Source organism: Polypterus senegalus, chromosome 17 (assembly GCF_016835505.1).
Source record: "Polypterus senegalus isolate Bchr_013 chromosome 17, ASM1683550v1, whole genome shotgun sequence".
NCBI lineage: Eukaryota > Metazoa > Chordata > Cladistia > Polypteriformes > Polypteridae > Polypterus > Polypterus senegalus.
In genome coordinates, this window is record NC_053170.1 from 9496781 (window position 1) to 9519412 (window position 22632).

Consider the following 22632-nt stretch of genomic DNA (forward strand, 5'->3'; position numbering starts at 1 on the left):
ATGCTACTCTTTTTGTCCATTTTCTTTTTTTTTTTTTGACGTTCATTGTCGCTCTTTTTCCTATTGCGAACTCAGCCTCGACATTCATGAACAGGGGCCTCATGTATAACGCCGTGCGTAGAACTCGCACTATAACATGGCGTAAGCACAAAAGCCGAAATGTGTTTACGCACAGAAAAATCCAGATGCAGGAATCTGTGCGCACTCCAACTTCCACGTTCTTCTGCTACATAAATCCTGATCAGCGTGAAAACTAACGCTCATGCACGCGCTTTACGTAACGCCCCAAATCCTCCCAGAATTACGCCTATTTGAATATGCAAATCAATATAAATCGCCCTTAAGCGCAGCCTTCTGTGAAAAGACAATGGGAAAAGCACGGGGAAAATATAAGAATTTCAGCGAATACCAAGTGGAGGCAAAGGAAAAACATACTATTTGTTCAAATAAACTGTGGTATAATCAACAAAAGGAAGTTGATCGAGTGATATAGCGTGTTGGAGAAACTTGAAAGCTCACATTCACAAAATCACACAGTGCCAGAAATAAAAAAGAAGTCACATATCAAAGTCGCCGTGAAAAGCCGAGTTGTAGCCCACTGTCTGAGTGTCATATGAAAGCTTATTAGGGTACAGAGAAAAAAGGCACACGGTGGGGAAAAAGCATGAAATGTCAACTTCAATCTCAACATTTCCACTTTAATCACGTAGTTTATTTTGTCATTAAAGTAGAACATCATAAACTTCATCTTAAAATTGTTTAATTAACCAGTTTCTAAAATCACATCGTAATTAAAGTAGCACGTTAAATGCTTTGTTTTGTATTTGATCTTCTACTCGTATGTGATCTGTGTGTGTGAATCACTACTTGCTTCTTAAACTGGCTCTCTTCCTCCAACTGGACACAGAGTCCATTACATTTGTGATATTACAGCTCTCTGAATAACTAAAATACTGAGATGTATACGTGATGTCATTTTCATGATGATAGGAGTTAAAGCACGTTATTAAACATGTTTCACTTCGATGAAATAATTTATTGCAGCAGTACTCAGGGGCTCTAGGCTTGTGGTGGCACTGGGCAGAGGAAGAATCGGTGGCTCCTTCGCCCGCCAATGTCAGTAAAGTAGCTTATGCACGGTGGATGGCCACGTCCGTTGCAGACACTGCTTAGCCTAACTTTTGCCGAAATTTGTCGCTGTGTTTTTAGCTGTGTTGTTATTTTATCTTTCTGTTTTATATTCAATATATATTGGCGTAGCCGTCACTGCAGTCAGTGCTTTTCTTTCCCCAAGTAACCGATCGCCATACAATCAGCTCTGTAATAGACGTTAAGCCATCTGTAAGCTTAGCGCCGATTCTTCAAAACGTTTAAAGAACATTGAAATATCTTTGTAGTACATGTTTAATTATTCTATCCTTAAAGACACTCCCAGTGAAGAATATAGATTATTTAAATGAAGTTAAAGTTTTATCTGTATAATTTAATAAACATATTTTGCTGCATTTCACCTTAAAAATGATATCGTCATCATATGTAAATACGCGCTTTATAAAGTGGCTCAGGTTGTGAGATATTATAACTGTAGTGCAAGTTTACAGTGGGGTGATTGTACTTATAAGTACAAACAGTTCTACAAGGTGCACTTGATTGAGTGCATTTAAAGTTCTTGGGATTAAACTGTTTCTGAACCGCGAGGTCCGTACAAGAAAGGCTTTAAAACGTTTTGCCGTGGCTGAGACAGCGTGTCCTTAAAGCTGTATACGATAATTCTCTTTCCGATCAGCTGCTGCTGTGATTCACACTCAGATACAGTGATATAAATACTCCGAGTGGTGCAGTGAGAGTAATATGGAAAAAGATGATCCGCTGTGGCAACTCCTAACGGGAGGAGCTGAAAGAAGAAGAAGAAAAATAAGAAGAGGAAGGTGCAGTGAGAGTAACAACGCTAAAGCAGTTATGGTATTTGGAATACTATGGCTGTTCCCTGGACCATTATATTGTTACAAGTTAATTACAATCAGATGCGTTACACTAATAAACAATATGCTGTTAGTTTCGGTGTATTTATAAAGCCGCGTCATGAAAATAAGGAGTAATCACACAGGAACAGTAGCACTGCTTTGACGCTGGGTGCCGCCAGTCTGCAAAACCGAGCGGAGAACTTGCGTACGACAAGGCATGAGGTACCGTGGAAAAGTGCATGGCTTTACGTCAAGTGTAGGTTTTATACATCGCGATTTGAACACCCCCTGCCTGTCTGTCTGTCTGTGGCACACCGTGGAACAGGAAGGTCACATTAGGCAGGTCAATAATCGCTCACAAACAGATCACGTGGCACAAACTGACACAAACACGGGACAGTTTAGAAATGGACAATGGCGTCTTGCAGTGCCTTGAACCCCTGATCTTTCAGTCCCAGATGTCCATGAACAATCACGGCGGGCCCCCGATCTTCTTGCCCATCGTATGCCATTCCTATTCCCGTCATAGAATAAATCAGTTCATTTCCAAGTTTGTATGCATTTATATAATTTGAATGAATTACTGTGTTTTAACTAATTTTAATAGCTAGATGGGGAACTTATTTCAGCTCCTTTTCTCCCTTCATTGGGTAATATTGATACTTTTTCAATGCTAGTATTGGTTGTATTTGTATTAATAATGTTTGTATTCAGAATTTTGTTCCAATTGCTAATTATTGGATACAATTCTATTGGGTAAACTTCATGTTACGTTTAAGAAAATGGAACAATATGTCACGGACCTCTCCCCTAACCCCCCTACTGACACACTAATCATCCATCCATCCATCCATCCATTATCCAACCCGCTATATCCTAACTACAGGATCATGGGGGTCTGCTGGAGCCAATCCCAGCCAGCACAAGGCACAAGGCAGGAAACAAACCTCAAGCAGGGCGCCAGCCCACCGCAGCACACTAATCAGTCGATGCCATTTTCATCTCACTTCAGGTAAGCCACAGCAAACCCCTTTGCAGGACCATCTTAACATATGGGCATAATGGGCACTGGCCGGGGGTCACAGGAGCATAGGGGTCCACGATGTTTCTGATGCCTACGTATATTTCTGTTTTGTTATTAAAAACAGGGGTCCTTTGGGCTATGATGCTGGGAGTAAGATGGCTCTGCCCCTTTGTGCTCCGTTTTTAACTCCATTGTTAAGAGTAAAAGCACACATTTAATGTCACCAACTAACACTTGGAATTACATTCAACTATCGCCATTACAAAACTACTTAACAATCAAAATGTGATAAGTGACTCTTGGATGAAGTAAATGTAAAATGTGAACTGCTCCAGCTTTCAAATCGGTTCACCCCGTCGCCGAACGCACCTGAATGTTGCGCCATGCTGACATCAGCACTTGTGTTTAACGAGGAGACGTACACATTAGTCACAGCGGCCCATGATTTTATATTGAGCCTTTCGTTATCCATAAGTTGAGTTCTGGCAGCGTTAGTGACTTGTTGGGAGGCCCTATACAACTCACACACAGGTACAGCGCCTATAAAAAGTCTTCACCCACCCTAGCCAGTGTGATGGGTGGTCTCTGCTGATACCCGGCCGGGACGCCAACAGAATGGAAGGATCAGGGAGAGAGCATCGCTGAAGCAGTACCTCCCCTGGGACACTAGGGGGCAGCCCTTCTGGGACAGCACAAGGCTCAGCTGCGGGAGGGGCGGTGTGATGGATGGCCTCAGTGATCCTCTGCCCCCTGGTCCTTCTATTCAATTGGCAGCCCACCTGGAGTTTGCCAAAAGGCACCTGAAGGACTCCCAGACCATGAGAAACAAAATTCTCTGGTCTGATGAGACAAAGATTGAACTCTTTGGTGTGAATGCCAGGCGTCACGTGTGGAGGAAACCAGGCACCGCTCATCACCAGGCCAATACCATCCCTACAGTGAAGCATGGTGGTGGTAGCATCACGCTGTGGGGGGCAGGAACTGGGAGACTAGTCAGGATAAAGGGAAAGATGACTGCAGCAATGTACAGAGACATCCTGGATGAAAACCTGCTCCAGAGCGCTCTTGACCTCAGACTGGGGCGACGGTTCATCTTTCAGCAGGACAACGACCCTAAGGACACAGCCAAGATATCAAAGGAGTGGCTTCAGGACAACTCTGTGAATGTCCTTGAGTGGCCCAGCCAGAGCCCAGACTTGAATCCGCTTGAACATCTCTGGAGAGATCTTAAAATGGCTGTGCAACGACGCTTCCCATCCAACCTGATGGAGCTTGAGAGGTGCTGCAAAGAGGAATGGGCGAAACTGGCCAAGGATAGGTGTGCCAAGCTTGTGGCATCATGTTCAAAAAGACTTGAGGCTGGAATTGCTGCCAAAGGTGCATCGGCAAAGTATTGAGCAAAGGCTGTGAATACTTATGTACTTGTGATTTCTCGTTTTTTTAAAATTTTTAATAAATTTGCAAAAGTCTCAAGTAAACTTTTTTCACGTTGTCATTATGGGGTGTTGTGTGTAGAATTCTGAGGAAAAAAATGAATTTAATCCATTTTGGAATAAGGCTGTAACAGAACAAAATGTGGAAAAAGTGATGAGCTGTGAATACTTTCTGGATGCACTGTAGGTGTTCACCCAGTTCCATTTTCTTCTTCCTATTTTGGCTGTTCCCATTAGGGGTCGCCACAGCAGATCATCTTTTTCCATATCTTCCTGTCCTCGTCATCTTGCTCTGTCACCCCCATCACCTGCATGATCCCTCTCACCACATCCATAAACCTTCTCTTAGGTCTTCCTCCTCTCCTGTCCCTGGCAGCTCTACCCTTAGTACCCTTCTCTCATTATACCCAACATCACTCCTCTGCACAGGTCCATACCAACGCAATCTCGCCTCTCTATGACCCCCCCTAAATCCTCACTGGTGCAGCCCACTGGCTTTAGAAGTCACGTGATTAGTTCAGTGGAGGTCACCTGTCAATTGGTTGCCGTCTAAATGCACCTGAAAGTGAAAGGGGGAGTCAGTATGGTGGGCAGTCTACACAATGATGACCAGCAAACACACCACTGGTCTCTAGCAAAAGGGGATTGAAAGGTCAGGGGATGGAGACAAGAAAATATCCATGTCGTTGAATTCCCAGTTTAAATCGGTCATGAAGAATAAAGACAGAGGAGCACGGCAGAGCTGTTCACAGAAACTGAGCGACTGTCCAAGGTGACGACGAGCAGGGGGCCACTGTGAGAACTCTGAGGAAAGCTACAGTGGCAGAGGCTGTGCATACAATAACTGTGCCCGGGTGCTTCACCAACTTTAGGGGAGAGTGGGAAAGAGAACTAAAACACACACACACGGGCGATCCCGGTAGAAGGCACATGGGAGACTCTGAGATTAGCTGGAAAGGAGAACCAGTGGACTGATGAGACCCAAATGGAGCTTATTGACCATCAGAGTAATTGGCTTGTTGTTCACTAACATACCAACCCCACCGTGAAGCATGGTGGTGGCTCTGCTTAATTTCAAGTCCACCGTGGTGGTATGCAGAGAGAAAATGACAAAAAAAAGAAAATCCCATCAATGTCCACATACTTATGGACCTAACTGTGAGATAAAAGGTTGACTGACTGTGGATGGCGCAGGTGAGAATCTCAATATGGCAGCACTGCACTCGAACAGGAAACAGCGGTGGGCAGGTGGCATGGCGGCTTTTATCTTACTTACCCATCACTCTTCCAAGGAACATCGATTTCGGGGAGTCGAATTTGGTGCTGCTTATCAGTGGTATTTTCATCCAAAGCGGTGCAGTGTAGTCCACCTGTTGGGTGCAAAAAAGTGTAAGGAGTGAACTCCCTGAGGAGAGACCCCCCATTCCCTTCCCAAAACCTAAAGAAACTCAGCAAGGCAGCGCAGAAGCCCCAACTGTGGCAGCTCAGCAGCGTCTTCACAGCAGTTACTGCCATGATCTTATCTGAGAGCAGCCACGGCGAATCGGGACAAAATGGGATCTCGCGGTTTACGAGTATCTATCTATCTAGTAACTTGACGACCTTCAGTGACACCCTTGTGATTTTATGTCATGTTAAAACAAACAAAACACACACACACACACCCTGGAGCTCTCAAGCTGGGCTAAAAAATCACACGGTGTGTGCCCACCTTTATGGAACTGGAGAAGCAGGGGCTTTGCAGAGAAATCATCCCCAGCCTTGCCCCCTTGTGTCCAAATGCTGTGAGGTGGCGACAGGACCCTCAGAGTCCACAGTGGCAAAGAAAAATAAATACAGTGACGTGTGTCACGTTAAGGTGACGGGGCTGGTTTGGGGTCATTCTAGCTAAGGGTCGGGGGTCTCGGTGAAGGCCTGGCAGAGAATCTGTGCTGTTGTGATAGGACATGAGGTAGCAGTGCCAGCTTATGCCATTTGCTTGAGCAGAGCAGAGCCAGGGTAAGAAGCCAAGGATTCTGGGCGCTACATGCCGGGGTCACTGAACCCACTTCAGCCCACAGACCGGGGCAACATTCCTATATTCAGAGTGGCAGTGCCATAGAACATTGAACTGTAAACCACAACGCTGCCACTTAAATCCCCACCCACTTCCCTGGCAGGATTCACTTGATAGAAGTGCATCAACTAACCAAAGAGCTGAGCTCATGGAGTGTCTTGAAAGGGCCACGTGGCGGCCGGTGCTTATACTGTACCTCTATCCTGATGTCTCTGTCAGTCCGAGTGATGTTCACTATGTGAGGCTGTCCATCCGATAAATTCCTTTGGCTGGCGACAAAGGATGGACTCAGAAGTCCAAGTTTGTACCTCAGCTCCAGGCTCCCTAGAGATGGAGGAGTACAGGGAAAGAAGTGTCATGAGAGGCAGAATGCAGGAGGCGGCAGGTTCTGGCCGGAAGAGAAGCATGCTGGGAGTCTTAGCGGTCCGGGCGACAACTACCTGATCAGCCAATGGAAAGAACTTCTTTACTTTACCGTAACTTCATTTTAGCGTCATATAAAAATATCAGCGACATGAAATTGAGTTTGGTGAGGCTCATCCAGCTAAAACAGCAAGCAAGCAAGGCAGATATACGGTGGGTTCACAAAGTATTCAGACCCCATGACCTTCTGCACACATTATAATGTTGTAGATTTCTTTTTAAAATGGATAAAAACTGCCATTTATGTCTTTTAGTCTACACTCAATGGCAGCGTTTGCAGCGCTGGCACCGCGGTTCGAGTTCTTGGTCCTTCATTTTTTTTAACTCCAACTCCAGGTTACATACTTTTCATTCAACCAGGAACTATAATGGGTGGGGCTAAGGCAGCGAATTGTGCGGATTGGCTGACCAAAAGCACCGGTGCCATCTTACAAATCTGTCAGTAGTTTGGACTTTGGAGAGTCAGCAGTGAAGATGGCGCACCACAGCACTCTTCATAGCCGCCTCCCTGGAGCAACGTGCCGTGTACCACAAGGCAATGATCTCCCTCCATGGGCTCGTGATCGCTTCAAAACAACAAATGGTCCCCTGTGGACTCCCAAACGTGCCTCACTTCACACCAATTCACTCTTTATTTGTGTGTCGCATATTTTGCGTTAAGGGTAGGAACACCAAACCCAAACGTGGCCCGGGATCTACACCATACAGGAACCCATGGGTTCCACAAAGCAAAGTGCCTGTGGTGGGAAAACAACTAATAACCCATAATGACAAAGTGAACGCATGTTTTCAGAATAGTTTGCAAATTTGTTAAAAATCTAAAACTGAAATCTTTAATTCCTAGAAATCATTCAGACCCTTAATCCAGTACTTCGTAGAAGCCCCTTTGGCAGCAATTCCAGCTTTGACTCTCCTTTGCCAAGTCTCTACCAGCTTTGCACACCTGGATTTGGTCAGTTGATCAAATTCTGCCTGGCAGGTCCTCTCAACATCCATAAACTGCCATCTTCGGGTCTCTTCACATGTTTTAAAGGGTTTAAGTCTGGACTTTGGATGGGCCACTCAAGGTCAGTCATAGATTTTTCCAAAAGCCCCTCCAGCCTTGTCTTGGCTGTATGTTTCAGGTCATTGTTGTGCTGAAAAGTGACCCATTGCCCCAGTTTGAGGAAGTGGGCACTCTGGTGCAGGTTTTCTTCAAGGACCTCCCTGCATTTATCCTTCCCTGAATGCCCCAAACCGCACCCCAATAGCATGATGCTGCCACCACCACACTTCACTGTCAGGATGGTACTATAGGCAGCTGATGTGCTGTGCCCGGCCTTCAGCAGACATAGTGCCTGGTGTTCTGCCCGGAGAGTTCAATATTTGTCTCATCAGACCAGAGGCTCTTTCTCCTCCTGCTCTTGGAGTCCTTTAAATTGTCACATGCCTTTGACTCAAGAGAGGCTGGGAAGTGCAGAGAGACGGCGTGCTTAGAACAGAACATGAATTGTTGTCACCGCTTCCAGTCGTCGTGGACATCATGTGTGTTCTGTTATAAGCACACAGCTTCTTTGCACTTGTCGGCCACCGCATGGAGTGCTGCTCAGATGGTCATCCTTCAAAAAGGTTCTCCCATCTCAGCAGAGGACTTCTGGAGCTCTGTTAGAGTGACCATTGGGTTCTCGGTCAAAACTGGTTACTCACTTTAAACGAATGGTCAACTCTAAGCAGCTTGCCGGTGGTTCCAAACTTTTTCCATTTCACAATTATTGAGGCCACTGTCCTCTTGGCCACACTCAAAGCTTTACAAATGGATCTATCCCCTGTCAGGGATGCCAGGGGCAACGACCCGGCCGGGACGCCTTGAGGAACCGGAAGAGGGTCAATGCCCACCCTGGATCACGTGGGGGCTACCTTCCTGGTTGCTTTGGAGGCCACAGGTAGAGGGCTTGGAAGCCCAACCCTGTAGGGACCCGTAGTCACCACCAGGGGGTGCCACAATGCCTTGGGGATCCTGGACCTCTGCACTTCCGCCATACCAGGAAGTGCTGGGGGGAAGAAGAAAAGGGACACCCGGAGAGCTTCCAGGAGAACAGCCGGCATTTCTGCCACACTGGGGCGTGGCCAGGGAGGAATGCCGGGACACACCTGGAGCTCGTCTGGGATGATATAAAAGGGGTCGTCTCCTGTCATTCGAGGCTGGAGTCGGGTAGAAGCAGGACAAAGCAGGAGAGAGAGAAAGAGAGAGATAGAGAGAGAGAGAGAGAGAGAGAGACAGAGAGAGAGAGAGACAGACAGACAGAGAGAGAGAGAGACAGACAGAGAGAGAGAGAGAGAGAGAGACAGAGAGAGAGAGACAGAAAGAGAGAGAGAGACAGAGAGAGACAGACAGACAGACAGACAGAGAGAGAGAGATAGAGAGAGAGACAGAGAGAGAGAGAGAGAGGAGGCCCGAAGGAGAAGGCATTGTGTGGCCAGGACTGTGTTGGGGTTTGTTTGTGTGCACTTGATCTTTTTGTAAATATTGTAAATAAACGTGCGGTGGTGGATTACAACATGTCTGCCTGTCTGTGTCCGGGCCGCGTTCACACCCCTTACCGTATTTTATGCCTCACCACAATTTGATCCTGGTGGTCTACAGAGACCTCCTTGGACTTCATGGTGTGATGTATGTCCTGACATGCAGTGCAAATTGAGGGTCTTTCCACACAGAGTACATACATGTGTGCCTTTCAAAATGATGTCCAATCAATACAGTTGATATTTTACCGGCAATGTATGAAGCGCAGGCATTGTATAGAATGCCTGGCGTTTTTGGGCAAAGTATGAAATATCCAAATTATTCTAATACTAGACATTAAGCCCGTTACAATAACGGGCGCTAGAACACTAGTGCATAAACATTTGTAGGAACAGTCTAAATTAAATGACAAGGACCTTGACCTCATTCGGTTTCTTGTCTTCATTTTTTTTTTGTCAAAAATATTTTTGCAAGAAGCCTAAAGTAAAATAATAAAAATAAAATACAAACGTATATGACAACACAGTAAGTATAATTAATATGGTCTATGTGTAAAACTTTGTAACAATCTGTAAGACACAATATCTGAAGAAGATATTTAAGAAAAATGCTCTATTGTTTTACCTCATGAAATGTTTCTATAAAATTTCATTACAGACAACATTTCTTGTAAATATTCTGTCCGAGTTTGGCAACAGTTCAGGACCATCTACAATGTTGACAACAACATCTGGAAAACTTCTAACTCTTGATAATGCAACATATAACTGACCGAGGCTGAATGCTGCTTCTAGCAAGTAAATGGCAACTTTTTGTAAGGTTTCTCTTCTGAGTCTTTCTCTTTTAGCGTTTTTCTGACGCTCATTTTCTTTTTCTTCAATCGATCTATTTGTTCGTATTTTTCATATCTTTGTCTTTCAGCCTTTCTTTTGTTGATGTTTACTTGTTGAGCTGGCTGTTCTTCCAGGAGATGTCGCTTATATAGGATTTGATTGTCTGTGTCTTTTGTCCTACTTGACGTGTCCTTTTTTTTTTTTGGGGTGGCATGTTGTTAGTAGATACGTCCATAATATTTTCTCTTAAAGTAATACTGGCTTGTATGTGGCTGTAATATGCGTCACTATATTGTGTTTCTTTAATTTTGTCTCGCAGTAATACTGGTTTGTATTTCCGTAAAATGCCTGTAATTTTCTATGACAGTAATACTGGCTTTGTTTTCTGTCACAACATTGGGCAATCAGCAGAGTGTCCCCAGCAACTGATTTAATGTGTGGCGTGTAGCTGATAATCGTGACTGTGTCGTCTCCCCAACAAGTATTTTAATCTGTGTTGGCGTCTCCCCAGTGACGGATTTTATGTGCGCAGCCGCGACTACCCAATCAGCACTCTCCCCAGCAATGTTGTCCTTTATTTCTTATCATGCGCGGCCGTGGCAAGGCCATTTACTGTGTGTCGAGCTTCCAGTGTGTGTGCGTCCTCGGTGCCGTGTGTGTGGGCGGGGCATGGTACAATGTGCGGCGCGGCCCGCGCATGCGCACTTCACCAGAAGACATGGACACCTGGACGCACAAAGGGATTTTATTAAAGAGGATTATATATAGAATGACAAATGCTATTTAGGCAAAGTATTAAAAGAGAGTAATGAAAAGGCTTTGATTGAAAAGACACATATGAAAATGAAAGAAATTGCCACGTGACATTAGAAACGTCATTAGCAGGAGTATTTTATACTTTGCTGGTTTATCTTTTGGCATCGAGTAGAATGCCTAGGAAACGTGTGACAAATGAATCGTTTCATACTTTGATGTCCAATTTTCAGCATTCTATACAATGCCTGCCTGCCTTTCATACATTGCCGGTAACAGATTCTCCATGAGATGTTTCTAGAACCTGATTGGACTCCACATGTATGTACATGTGGAGTCCAATCAGATTCTAGAAACATCTCAAGGAGAATTAAAGCAAACAGGACCCACCTCACCACAATCTGGAGTGCCGCAGGGAAGGATCTGAATGCCGATAAGAATCACAGATTCCGGTTTTTGACTTGTAATAAATTTGCAAACCTCTCTGAAAATTCGCTTTCACTTTGTCATTATGGGTTATTGAGTGGAGACTGATGGGCAAAAATGGCAAACTTATTCATTTGAAATTAAATCTCCAACACAAAAAAGTGTGCAGAAAGTAAAGGGGTCTTGACGCCTTTCTAAGTCCACTGTATTTGTGGTTATTTATGGCATCCGTTTAGGATCTAAATAAATAAAGGCTCTTATCTTACTTTCACATGGGTGATAGTTTCCCCTATGGCAGGGGTGTTGAACTCCGGTCCTGGTGGGCCACAGTGGCTGTAGGTTTTCATTCTAACCGTTTTCCTAATCAGTGATCAGTTTTCACTGCTAATGAACTTCTTTTCCCTTCATTTCAATAACCCTGCTTTTAAGGATTCAGTCCTCTGAATTTATTTTTTTCTTCTTTAAATGACAGCCAAACAGAAGTGAGACGTGAAACAAGCCGACAGATGAGCAGCTAAACTGGGATTTCAAACTCCAACCAGTCTCTTAATGAGAAGCCAATTCTTGCTGTTAATTAAACCCGTCCTTTAATTCCATGGCTTGTTGCTGCTCTCATTTCCAAAACTGTTTATTTTTCTGTATTTCAATATTGTTTGTCTGCTAATTAAGGAAAAAGAAACAACTATGGGGCCTGAGTCAAGTTAATTAAAAGAAGTTAATTAGCAGCAAAAACTGGTGGCTAATTAAGATGATGGTTAGAATGAAAACCTGCAGCCTCTGCGGCCTTCAACGACTGGAGTTCGACACCTGTGCCCTATGGCATCACTCTGAAGAACCATGTTGGCACCTTTATTTTTAAGAGTGTAGTTAAGACCACAGAAGGCAGAAGCAGGTGGTTGTGATGGCTACCAGGCTAAAATAAATGGGAATTCCCTTCATCTCAATTTGTTTCTGAGCCAATTTTCTTGAAAATCCAGTAGTGGGCACTAAGTATTTTCAAGGACAATCCTCACAATTATGATTTTAAGACTTTCAAGGGGTCCAAGGGATTAATTAGGGGTCCCACATATTTTGCACCATAATGTATTCTCCCCTCCTCTACTTCTGCATGTTAAGCTGCTGCCCTCTTCCTAAATTCAAAGATCAGCCATCAACCCAACAAGAGACACCTGCACTGGACCACAACAAGTGAGCGGCTTGTGCCCGAATCTTGCAGGCAAGTGCCGCTTACCCTTTGCCCACTCCCAATGCCACCTCGGGTTAAGGGGGTAGGCCAGGGGTGTCCAGCTCCAGTCCTCATGGGCTGCAGTGGCTTCAGGTTTTCATTCTAACCATCTTCTTAACTAGTGAGCCATTTTGGCTGCCGATTCACTCGTTTTGTCTTCATTTTAATTGACGTGACTCAGACCCCTTAGTTGTTTCTTTTTCCTTAATGAACAGCCAAACAATAACGAGACACAAAACAACCTGAAAATAAAGAAAGGTGAAGGTCTCGGTCATGTTGGTCTGCTCAGGTCACCTAAACATCTTAGAAAAAACAGAAAATCAGCAGAGTGCTGTGGCAGAATGAGAGCAGCAACGAGTCCTGAAATTCAATAACGGCTCTAATTAACAACAAGAATTGGCTTCTCATTAAGAAACTGGTTGGAGTGAAACTGGTTGGAGTTTGATATCCCAGTTTAGCTGGTCATCTGTCAGCTCGTTTCACGTCTCATTTCTGTTTGGCTGCCATTTAATGAAGAAACAAATCAAATCAGAGGACTGAATCCTTAAAAACAGGGCTATTAAAATGAAGGGAAAAGGAGTTCATTATCAGTGAAAACTGGGCACTGATTAGGAAAAGAGTCAGAATGAAAACCTGCAGACACTGCAGCCCACCAGGACCGGGAGTTGGACACCCCTGGGGCAGACCTTTCCTGACTGTGTATGGAATAAGAAAAGAGGAATTTCAGCACTCCTGTGCATGTCCTACCATCTTTCCTGAGGATGAGTGCTATGTAGTCAGGAGTGAAGGAGCTGATGTACATGAGGACGGCCGGGGTCTGGGAGGTGCGGAAACTCAACGACATCTCCTCGCTGGTCTGGTTGTAGCCCAGGCTGAAGTTGAAAGCGTCCACGTAGCTGGCAAATTCTGCAGCGGCAGTGATGGCAGCCGAGCGGATGGTGTAGCGCACCCACGTGCCCTGCTCAAAGTATGCGCCGATGTCTGAAAAACAGCACAACATGCACAGCAGAAGTTGAATTGTAACGTTCACCCACACAACACTCTACATTATTACAGACTTTTAAAAACCTGACCTTAAGTTTACAGTATCTTTCCAAGTGAACACCAGCACAGAGGTCCTTCGAAAAACATCTTCACATAGAATCATTCACAAAGGTCTTTGGTGAGACATTTTATATAGCGCCTTTCCTTGTAAACATCATCAAAGATTGACTTTTGCACAGCCCCATTCACTGGCGTCCGCTCACCATCTTTACATATAGACATGTTTAGTTTATATAGCACCTTTCAGAGTGAGCACATTTTACGGAGGCTGTTACCTCTATGTGACGTGGACGATGGCTGCGGGACGTTCAGTTCAGCAGGGACCTTACAGCCACTCACCAGGCTGTTCGGTATCACAGTCCTCTTCCTGGCTATTAGCCGTTACCACATTTCTCAGAATGGGTCAGAGACTGATGTGGGCGGGGTCATGCCTCAGACCCCTCCCATATTCAGAAATCGTCTCATTCGTGTAGATCATGAGAGGGGGCGGGGTCTGCTGCTGCGGGATAACAAGGGGTGGGGACTGATTACAATTCCCTGCCATTGCCATGTTACAGCCCTGGCTAAGGATTGAAATCTCTGTTTCATGTCCTCTTTGTTCATTTCTCCGTATTAATTGTGTTTATGCTTATTTGCACTTTTCTTTGTATTTGTTTTTGTCTATGTATCAGTGCCTTTGTTATGTGCCTTGTGATTTGTGGGTGGTACCCCCATGAGGCGGGACCAGCTGCCAATCAACACCAGAGACTGCCCTCAGCCCAATAAAGGGGAGGGTTTCCCACACTTCCTGGTGGTTCATTTGAATACTCTTGGGAGTTGCTGAGTGTCTTTTGTGTCTCTGCTTAGGCCGGGGTGTCCAAACTACGGCCTGTGGGCCATTTTTAATTGGCCCGCAGCAAAGTGTAAAAATATAATGAAATACGGCCCACACACGAAACTTGTTCTTAACCGTATTGTACTTTTTAGGTTTAACACAAGGCAGCGCTACTGTCTTGATCAAGGCAGCGTCTTCACAAACAAGCGCAACCAAAGAACAATTTTGCTACGGGTGACCAAAAATGGCAGAACCAAAGAAATGCACAATAGCAAGTGCGTGCAGAAAACTTCAGACACGGTGGGAAAATGAATCTTTCATCTTAGAAGTCAAGGGCAAGTGTGTCTATTTGATTTGCAATGAAACTATTGCAGTGATGAAAGAGTATAATGTGCGTCGACACTGCGAAACCCAACATCCGACCCTACATGTCCTATGCCTGGGCGCAGCGAGAACAGAAAGTGAAGCAAATGGCAGCCAGTCTGCTAGCTCAACAACTATTCTGTTCTGTGCTAACAAAACACAAGAAAATGCCACAGTAGCCAGTTACGAAGTAGCGCAACTCGCCACCCATCATGGGAAACCTTTCTCAGATGGTGACGTCATGAAACAGCGCCTCACTAAAGTCGTAGGAATAACGTGCCCGGAGAAAATGCAGGAATTCAACAACGTGCGCGGTGAATTGAAGATTTGTCAGCTAACTAACTTAAAACATCAAGTGTCAGGTAGAGCTTGTGCTTTTGATTTTTACTCGATTGCATGTGATGAGCGTGCTTTATAATACAACAAATGAAAACCCAGTAATGGAGAGCTGTGATGCTGTTTATTCTTTAAGCATCTTCAATTATGAAACATAATTTACCGACATTTGATTGATTTTGCTAGCTTAATACACAGAAGGTGAGGCAATATACCTCACCACTAGTGGGTGTCCCAGCCCTTCGTATATTTATTTCTCTGTATGTGGCCCCCAGGGGAAAAAAGTCAGGACACCCCTGGCTGACCTTGCCTTGGATTGGGCCTTTCGGTTTGCCTCGGATTGCCTTTGCTGGTGACTCCTTTCTACCTTTTTTGGGCTACACGGAGCTTCGTCTTTTTCAGAGCATAGTCATTAAGAAAGCCCCCCTTAATTTTATACAGAGCCCTCTGTGTTACTAGCCGCGATTTTTTTTCACTGGGATTTCCCCCTCTAGTGGGCATTTTTGGAACTGTTCAGGATTTAACGTGCTTGGGAAGTCTCGGATGGCACAAAATTTGTATTTGTAATCCTCCTCCTGCTTGGGAGATGTCAGAGTGTTGGCATTAGATGTGTATTTATTTAATCAGTTTGCTAGTAATGATATTCAGTTCTCAAGTAATGATATATCTGCACATCACACCCATCCTGCTCCGTCTTCACTGGCTCCCTGTGTCTTACAGAATCGAATATAAAATCCTACTAATAACCTACAAAGCCTTAAATAACCTCATGCCAAACTACATCAGTGACCTTCTCCATCACTATGTGCCTGCCCGTCCACTAAGGTCCTCTGATTCTGGCAATCTTGTTGTATCCATCCATCCATCCATCCTCTTCTGCTTATCCGGGGTCGGGTCGTTAGGGGTAGCAGCTTAAGCAGAGAGGCCCAGACTTCCCTCTCCCTGGGCCACTTCTTCTAGCTCTTCCGGGGGAATCCCAAGGCGTTCCCAGGCCAGCCAGGAGACATAGTCTGTCCAGTGTGTCCTGGGTCTTCCCCGGGGCCTTCTCCCGGTTGGACGTGCCTGGAACACTTCACCAGGGAGCCGTCCAGGAGGCATCCTGATCAGCCACCTCATCTGACTCCTCTCGATGCGGAGGAGCAGCGGCTCTACTCTGAGCTCCCCGCCGGGTGACTGAGCTTCTCCGCCTGTCTTTAAGGGAAAGCCCAGACACCCTGCGGAGGAAACTCATTTCAGCCGCTTGTATTCTTGTTGTGCCCCACACTAATCTACACTCCATGGGTGACAGCAGGGCCTTCAGCTGTATAGCGAGTGCCCAGACTCTGGAATGACCTACCGAAATTAATCAGGTCAGCTGACTCAAAGACTTCTTTTAAAAAACAACTCAAAACTCATCTGTTCAGGATGGCTTTTAGCTCTACTTGACTTCATTCCCCTTCTCTCAGTTTACTTCTCTGTCAAGATGCTCATGTAACCTCTGTGTGTGTGTGTGTGTGCAGACCATCAATTATGTGCTCTGTTAGGCTTCCTCTGAATTCATTGTCATAATCTTCTTTATTTATCTATTTGGTTTGTACAATGCTATATACTGTATACCCTGCCATTCTTGCTTATATTCTGTAAGTGCCTTGAGCATGGGAAAGGCGCTATATAAATAAAATGTATCATTATTATTATTATTATTTGTTTATTCAGAACCCTACATGATAAATGCCATCCCCTATCATAGCAGAATGCAGCAGTGTAATCTTCATCTTCTTTCGGCTGCCCTTGGGGCCATCTTAATGTATAGGCACTGATGGGGGTCCCAGGAGGATTGGGGCCCCCAGTGTTAACCTCAGATCCTCAAATGAGTGTCTGCTTAGAATTCCAAGAACAAAACTTAAAAGAAGTGGTGAGGCAGGCAGGCGGCCTTCTGCTGCTATGCACCTAAAATCTGGAATAGCCTGCCAGTAGGAATTCACCAGGCTGATACAGTAGAGCACTTTAAAACACTGCTGAAAACACATTACTTTAACATGGCCTTCTCATAACTTCACTTTAACTTAATCCTGATACTCTGTATGTTCAATTCATCATAATAACTATTCATGGCGGCTCTAAAATCCGTACTGACCCCTACTCTCTCTTCTGTTTCTTTTTCCGGTTTCTTTGTGTTGCCACCTCCACCTACTCAAAGCTTCATGATGCTCCAACAATGATGGACTGAAAGCCAGAAGGCTACGTGACCATCATCATCATCATCAAGTCCTTCCGTGAGAACCCTAAATCCAAAGAGGACTGTTTCATTTATGTGAGGTAGATTGCCCAGAGGGGACTGGTCAGGTGGTCTCATGGTCTGGAATCCCTACAGATTTTATTTTTTTCTCCAGCCGTCTGGAGTTTTTTTTGTTTTTTCTGTCCCCCCTGGCCATCAGACCTTACTCTTACTCTATGTTAATTAATGTTGACTTATTTCCTTTTCTTACTGTGTCTTTTATTTTTCTATTCTCCATTTTGTAAAGCACTTTGAGCTACTGTCTGTATGAAAATGTGCTATAGAAATAAATGTTGTTGTTTCTGATGCCTATATATGTTTCTGTTCTGCTATCAAAACAGGGGTCTGTGGTGTTATGGGTCCACAGCTCGTTGAGCAAAGGCCATTCATTTTAAATAATCACCGCACCCGAGGCGGCTTCGTGAGGGGGGCGTTGTTGTGGCGAGCCGCGGGGCAGTCGTCGATGTGGGCGTTTCTCACCGTGTGCACAGGTGAGGAACTGCCCACATTCGTGATTGCTCCCGTGGCTAATGCTACAGCTGTGATGGCCCCTCACGTTTTAAAAAGAAGCGCGAGTCGGTTGTGGAGAAGTGGGTGTAAAAGAAAATAAGAACGAGATGAGAAAAGGAAAGAAAGGAAAAGAGAGGACGGAGGTTACAGGGAGCGAGTGTGGAAGCAGGCGGTGCCGGAGAGAGACAGACACGCGGTGCGTGCATGTGGTGAGCGCGCGATCGAGCGCTCGAGGGCAGCTGCAAGGAAGCTGGGTGTTAGGCCGACACCCAGGTGTTTGAGTTGAGGTTGCTCCCGCTGAGCGACCATGTAGCGGGAGTGACCAGGTGACAGCGACGAGCCGCAGAAGGCCGCGGAAAGGCAGCGGAAGTCGGGAGACTTGGTGGTTGGAATCCCCAACGTGGGCGACCTGGCCGTTGGTGGAAACCAAGTTCTCCGAGGCTGGGATGAGTGCCATACCGGAGCCAGGGATCGGGAGGTCTCCAGTCTCATGCGTGTGTTTCAGGAGGGCAGCTGCAGAGAGCGTCTTGCCTGCTGCTAAGCCCAAACGGGATAAGCAGGTGAGACGCTAACAGAAACGTTACACCGGATTTGTTTGTTGTTTTAAGACTGCTTCCTAAAGAAGATTTTAACCTCTCGTTTTAAAGGATTGTTTTTTTTCTATATATTGGTTTTACTCCCACGTTCTTTTATGGATTATTTATTGACTCTGAATGAACTGCACTATTTATTTGAACACTTGTTTTGTTGTTTTTTAAATAAAAGCACTACTCATTTTTGCACCACCCCTTGCTCAAGTGTTTATTTGCCTCCATTGACTAGCTCACTCGGTAACATTATCGACGGTGTTGGGTTCAAGGGTTCCCAAACAGCCAAGGGAGCGTGGAGCCAGAACCCACATCGTCACAGGGTCCCACTGCACTGCTTTGCCCGGGGGCTTATGATGCTGCTAAGACGGCCCTGGCTGTTCCAGTAGGGGGTCACCACAGTGGATCATCTTCTTCCGTATCTTCCTGTCTTGCTCTGTTAAGTCCCATCACCATCACGTCCTCTCTCAGCACACCCATAAACCTTCTCTTAGGCCTTCCTCTGCTCCTCTTCCCTGGCAGCTCTATCCTTAGCACCCTTCTCCCAGTATACCCAGCATCTCTCCTCTGCACATGTCCAAACTAACTCCATCTCGCCTCTCTAATGCGCTATATAAACTGAAACTATTTTTGAGTAGGGAGTAGCAGCACTTACTGTGACTTCAGAAAGTATTCAGACCCCCTCACTTAAAATCATTTAAGTTCAGTTTTTCCCTCATCAAACAACTCTCAATACCCCAGAATGACGAAACAAAAACGGGATTTTAGAATTTTTTGCACATTTATTAAGAATAGAAGGTTGAAATACCCCGTTGATACGAGAATTCAGATCCTATACTATATGACACTGGAAATTTGGCTCAGGTATTCTCTTGATCACCGTTGACCTCCGCCAATCTGGGCTTTATGGTAGTCAGATGACACATAATGATGATGATGATGAGTCAGATGACACATAAAAACCCACTTAGAGTTGGCAAAAAAATAGATACATAGACAAAAAAAAAACACCTAAAGGACTCTGTGACTGTGAGAAACAAGACTCTCTGGTCTGATGAAACCGTTTGGCCTCAATTCTGGAGGAAACCAGGCACCCGCTCGTCACCTTCTGATCTGCTGTGGACTCGCACCACCAGGCATCTCAGTTTGAAGGTCTGCGCTGTGGTGAACTGCCGGTGGTGAGCTGCAAACCTTGCGCTCTCTGGCTCGGAGGCGAGCGCTTTGTGGCGATGGCTAAATGGAGAGCTCTGTCTGTCAGCTGCACAGAGCCCAGGGGTGCGCGTCCCTGGTGACGTCAGCTGACCTTTCTTCTTGCAGCGTCGCCACTACACCTGTGCGATTGGCATTCCAACGGTGAAGCAGGGTGGTGGTAGCGTCAGGGTCTCGAAGACTAGACGGGGTCAAGGGAAAGCTGAACAGAGCAAAACTACCGAGATATCTTTAATGAAAAGCTGCTCCCGAGCGGGCTAAAGGTTCTAAAAGCAAAGACAACACAGGGGTGGGCTCAGGGACAACTCCTCAAATGTCCTTGAGTGGTCCAGCCAAATCAAATATCTCTGGAGAGACCTGAAAATCGCCGTCTCCCCGAGGGTCTCCATACAACCTGATAGAGCTTGAGAGGATCCACAGAGAAGAATGGCTACAGCGCCCAAATCCGGGTGTGTGAAGCTTGCTGGGTCAAACCCAAGATGACTCCCGGCTGGAGTCGCTGGGTCTGCACACTTGTGTCAGTGGGTTATTTCACTTTTTTGTGCAAAAATTTTCTACAAATCCTGCTTTCGCTTTGTCATTCTGGGGTATTGAGGGTTGCCTGATGAGAAGGAAATGAATTTAAACAATTTTGGCACAAGGCCGGAGCACAACACAACTGTGTCAAAAGTGAAGGGGGTCTGAAGTACAATATGAAGGCACTGTAGTCGACTCCCCCTGCCCCCCCCATTCCAAAGCTCCGTAAAGTTGATCGCCTAGTCACCAAAAGAACAATACATTACCAAAAAAAAAAAAACAAACTCACCAAAACCACCCAAAGTATTTTTTCTATTAGTATCAGGACTAGGCCGGAGCTCACCTCTATGGCAGAACATCCCTTCATAGGCCGTGTTGTTGCAGTCGCACTCATAGGCGCTGTACCTCTCGATGCACCGGCCTGCGTTCCGACATGGCACCTTGGGGTTCCAGCAGAAACCAGTGCAGTTCTGCTTTATGCCTTCCTTGTCGTTGGCTTTGCCCTCCAAATCCAGCGTCACCCCGTTCATCCGTAATCCCCGCAGGCAGCCCAGGAAGCCCTGCACCTTGTTCTCAGCAGCACCTGTCAAGGGATGAGAAGGTCATTTAAGAACACGTCTTCACCTCGGACTGCCTTCTGTCCATTTCTCCTCAACAGCTAAACGGTCCCTCTGTCAAATTTAAAATCATCAATGCAGTAGAAGATGAGCTGTTCCCATTACTGATGAGTGAGAAAAGCCCTGAGGGCCTCTACTGTGCGACAAGCAGCACCCCTCAAATCAGGGACACCACGGATGAACTGTTAATCTGAAAGGCAAGTCAATAATTATCCACATTTGTTTGATATTTTTGTTTGGGTTGGCGGTACAGCTTTAGCCAAACATGTGGGAACCAGAAGAGTGTCTGTGGCCACAGAGGTGAGGCTTTGACCTCCATGTACTCTTCTTGTTTCTTTTCTTAGAGCAGACATGGCCACTCCATTCTCTGTTTGCAGTGAGTAGTGATCAGCTTTTTAGATAGATAGATGTGAAAGGCACTATATAATAGATAAGTAGATAGATAGATAGATAGATAGGTAAAAGGCACTATATGATAGATAGATAGAAAGATAGATAGATAGATAGGTAAAAGGCACTATATTATATATAGATAGATAGATAGATAGATAGATGTGAATGGCACTATATAATAGATAGATAGATAGATAACAACAACATTTATTTCTATAGCATATTTTCATATAAAAAGTAGCTCAAAGTGCTTTACATAAAGAAGAATAGAAAAGTAAAAGACACAGTAAAAAAATAAAATAAGTCAACACTAATTAACACAGAATAAGAGTAAGGTCCAATGGCCAGGGTGGACAGAAAAAACAAAAAAAAAAAAAACTCCAGACGGCTGGAGAAAAAAAATAAAATCTGTAGGGATTCCAGACCATGTGACTGCCCAGTCCCCCAGATAGATAGATAGATAGATGTGAAAGGCACTATATAATAGATAGATAGATAGATATGAAAGGCACTAAATGATAGATAGATAGATAGATAGATAGATAGATAGATACTTTATTAATCCCAAGGGGAAATTCCCATACTATAGCAGCAGCATACTGATTGATACAAGAACAATATTAAATTAAAGAGTGATAACAATGCAGGCATAACAGACAATAACTTTGTATAATATGAACGTTTACCCCCCCGGGTGAAATTGAAGAGTCGCATAGTGTGGGGTCTCCTCAGTCTGTCACTGAAGCTGCTCCTCTGTCTGGAGATGATCCTGTTCAGTGGATGCAGTGGATTCTCCATGATTGACAGAAGCCTGCCCAGCGCCCGTTGCTCTGCCACGGATGTCAAACTGTCCAGCTCCGTGCCTACAATACAGCCTGCCTTCCTCACCAGTTTGTCCAGGTGTGAAGTGTCCCTCTTCTTTATGCTGCCTCCACAGCACACCACCGCGTAGAAGAGGGCGCTCACCACAACCGTCTGATAGAACATCTGTAGCATCTTATTGTAGATGTTGAAGGTATCATGGAGTTGTAATGCTGGGGGTGGTCCACAAAACCAAAACCGCGTTATCAAGCCGAAATGGTTCAGCTGATGGTAATGAATCTGGTGTGTCGTTCAGGACTGGCTCGACTTACAAGGATGACTACATCACACCTCGGTGATTCACCAGAAACACGATGGAAATTGTGATGGGCACAGTGGTCTCGAAGGGGCAAAGTGCAAAAGCAAATAAAGATTATAAAATGACTGTGGTGGGCTGGCGCCCTGCCTGGGGTTTGTTTCCTGCCTTGCACCCTATGTTGGCTGGGATTGGCTCCAGCAGACCCCCATGACCCTGTAGTTAGGAT

General features: G+C 45.3%; 1 protein-coding gene and 1 long non-coding RNA gene across 3 annotated transcripts in view; one reads left to right on the forward strand and one right to left on the reverse strand.

Annotated features, from left to right (window-relative positions):
• LOC120518123 overlaps positions 1 to 22632 on the forward strand; it is an 85179-nt gene that overhangs the window by 21053 nt on the left and 41494 nt on the right. The window lies entirely within an intron of this gene.
• cntnap1 (contactin associated protein 1) overlaps positions 1 to 22632 on the reverse strand; it is a 171131-nt gene that overhangs the window by 11500 nt on the left and 136999 nt on the right. For both annotated transcript variants that reach the window (XM_039740726.1, XM_039740727.1), the window contains 4 exons: positions 20620 to 20859; positions 13388 to 13621; positions 6674 to 6801; positions 5698 to 5791 (listed from right to left, as the gene is read on the reverse strand). In XM_039740726.1, the coding sequence (XP_039596660.1) occupies positions 5698 to 5791; positions 6674 to 6801; positions 13388 to 13621; positions 20620 to 20859 (696 nt within the window). The remainder of the gene's footprint in view (positions 1 to 5697; positions 5792 to 6673; positions 6802 to 13387; positions 13622 to 20619; positions 20860 to 22632) is intronic.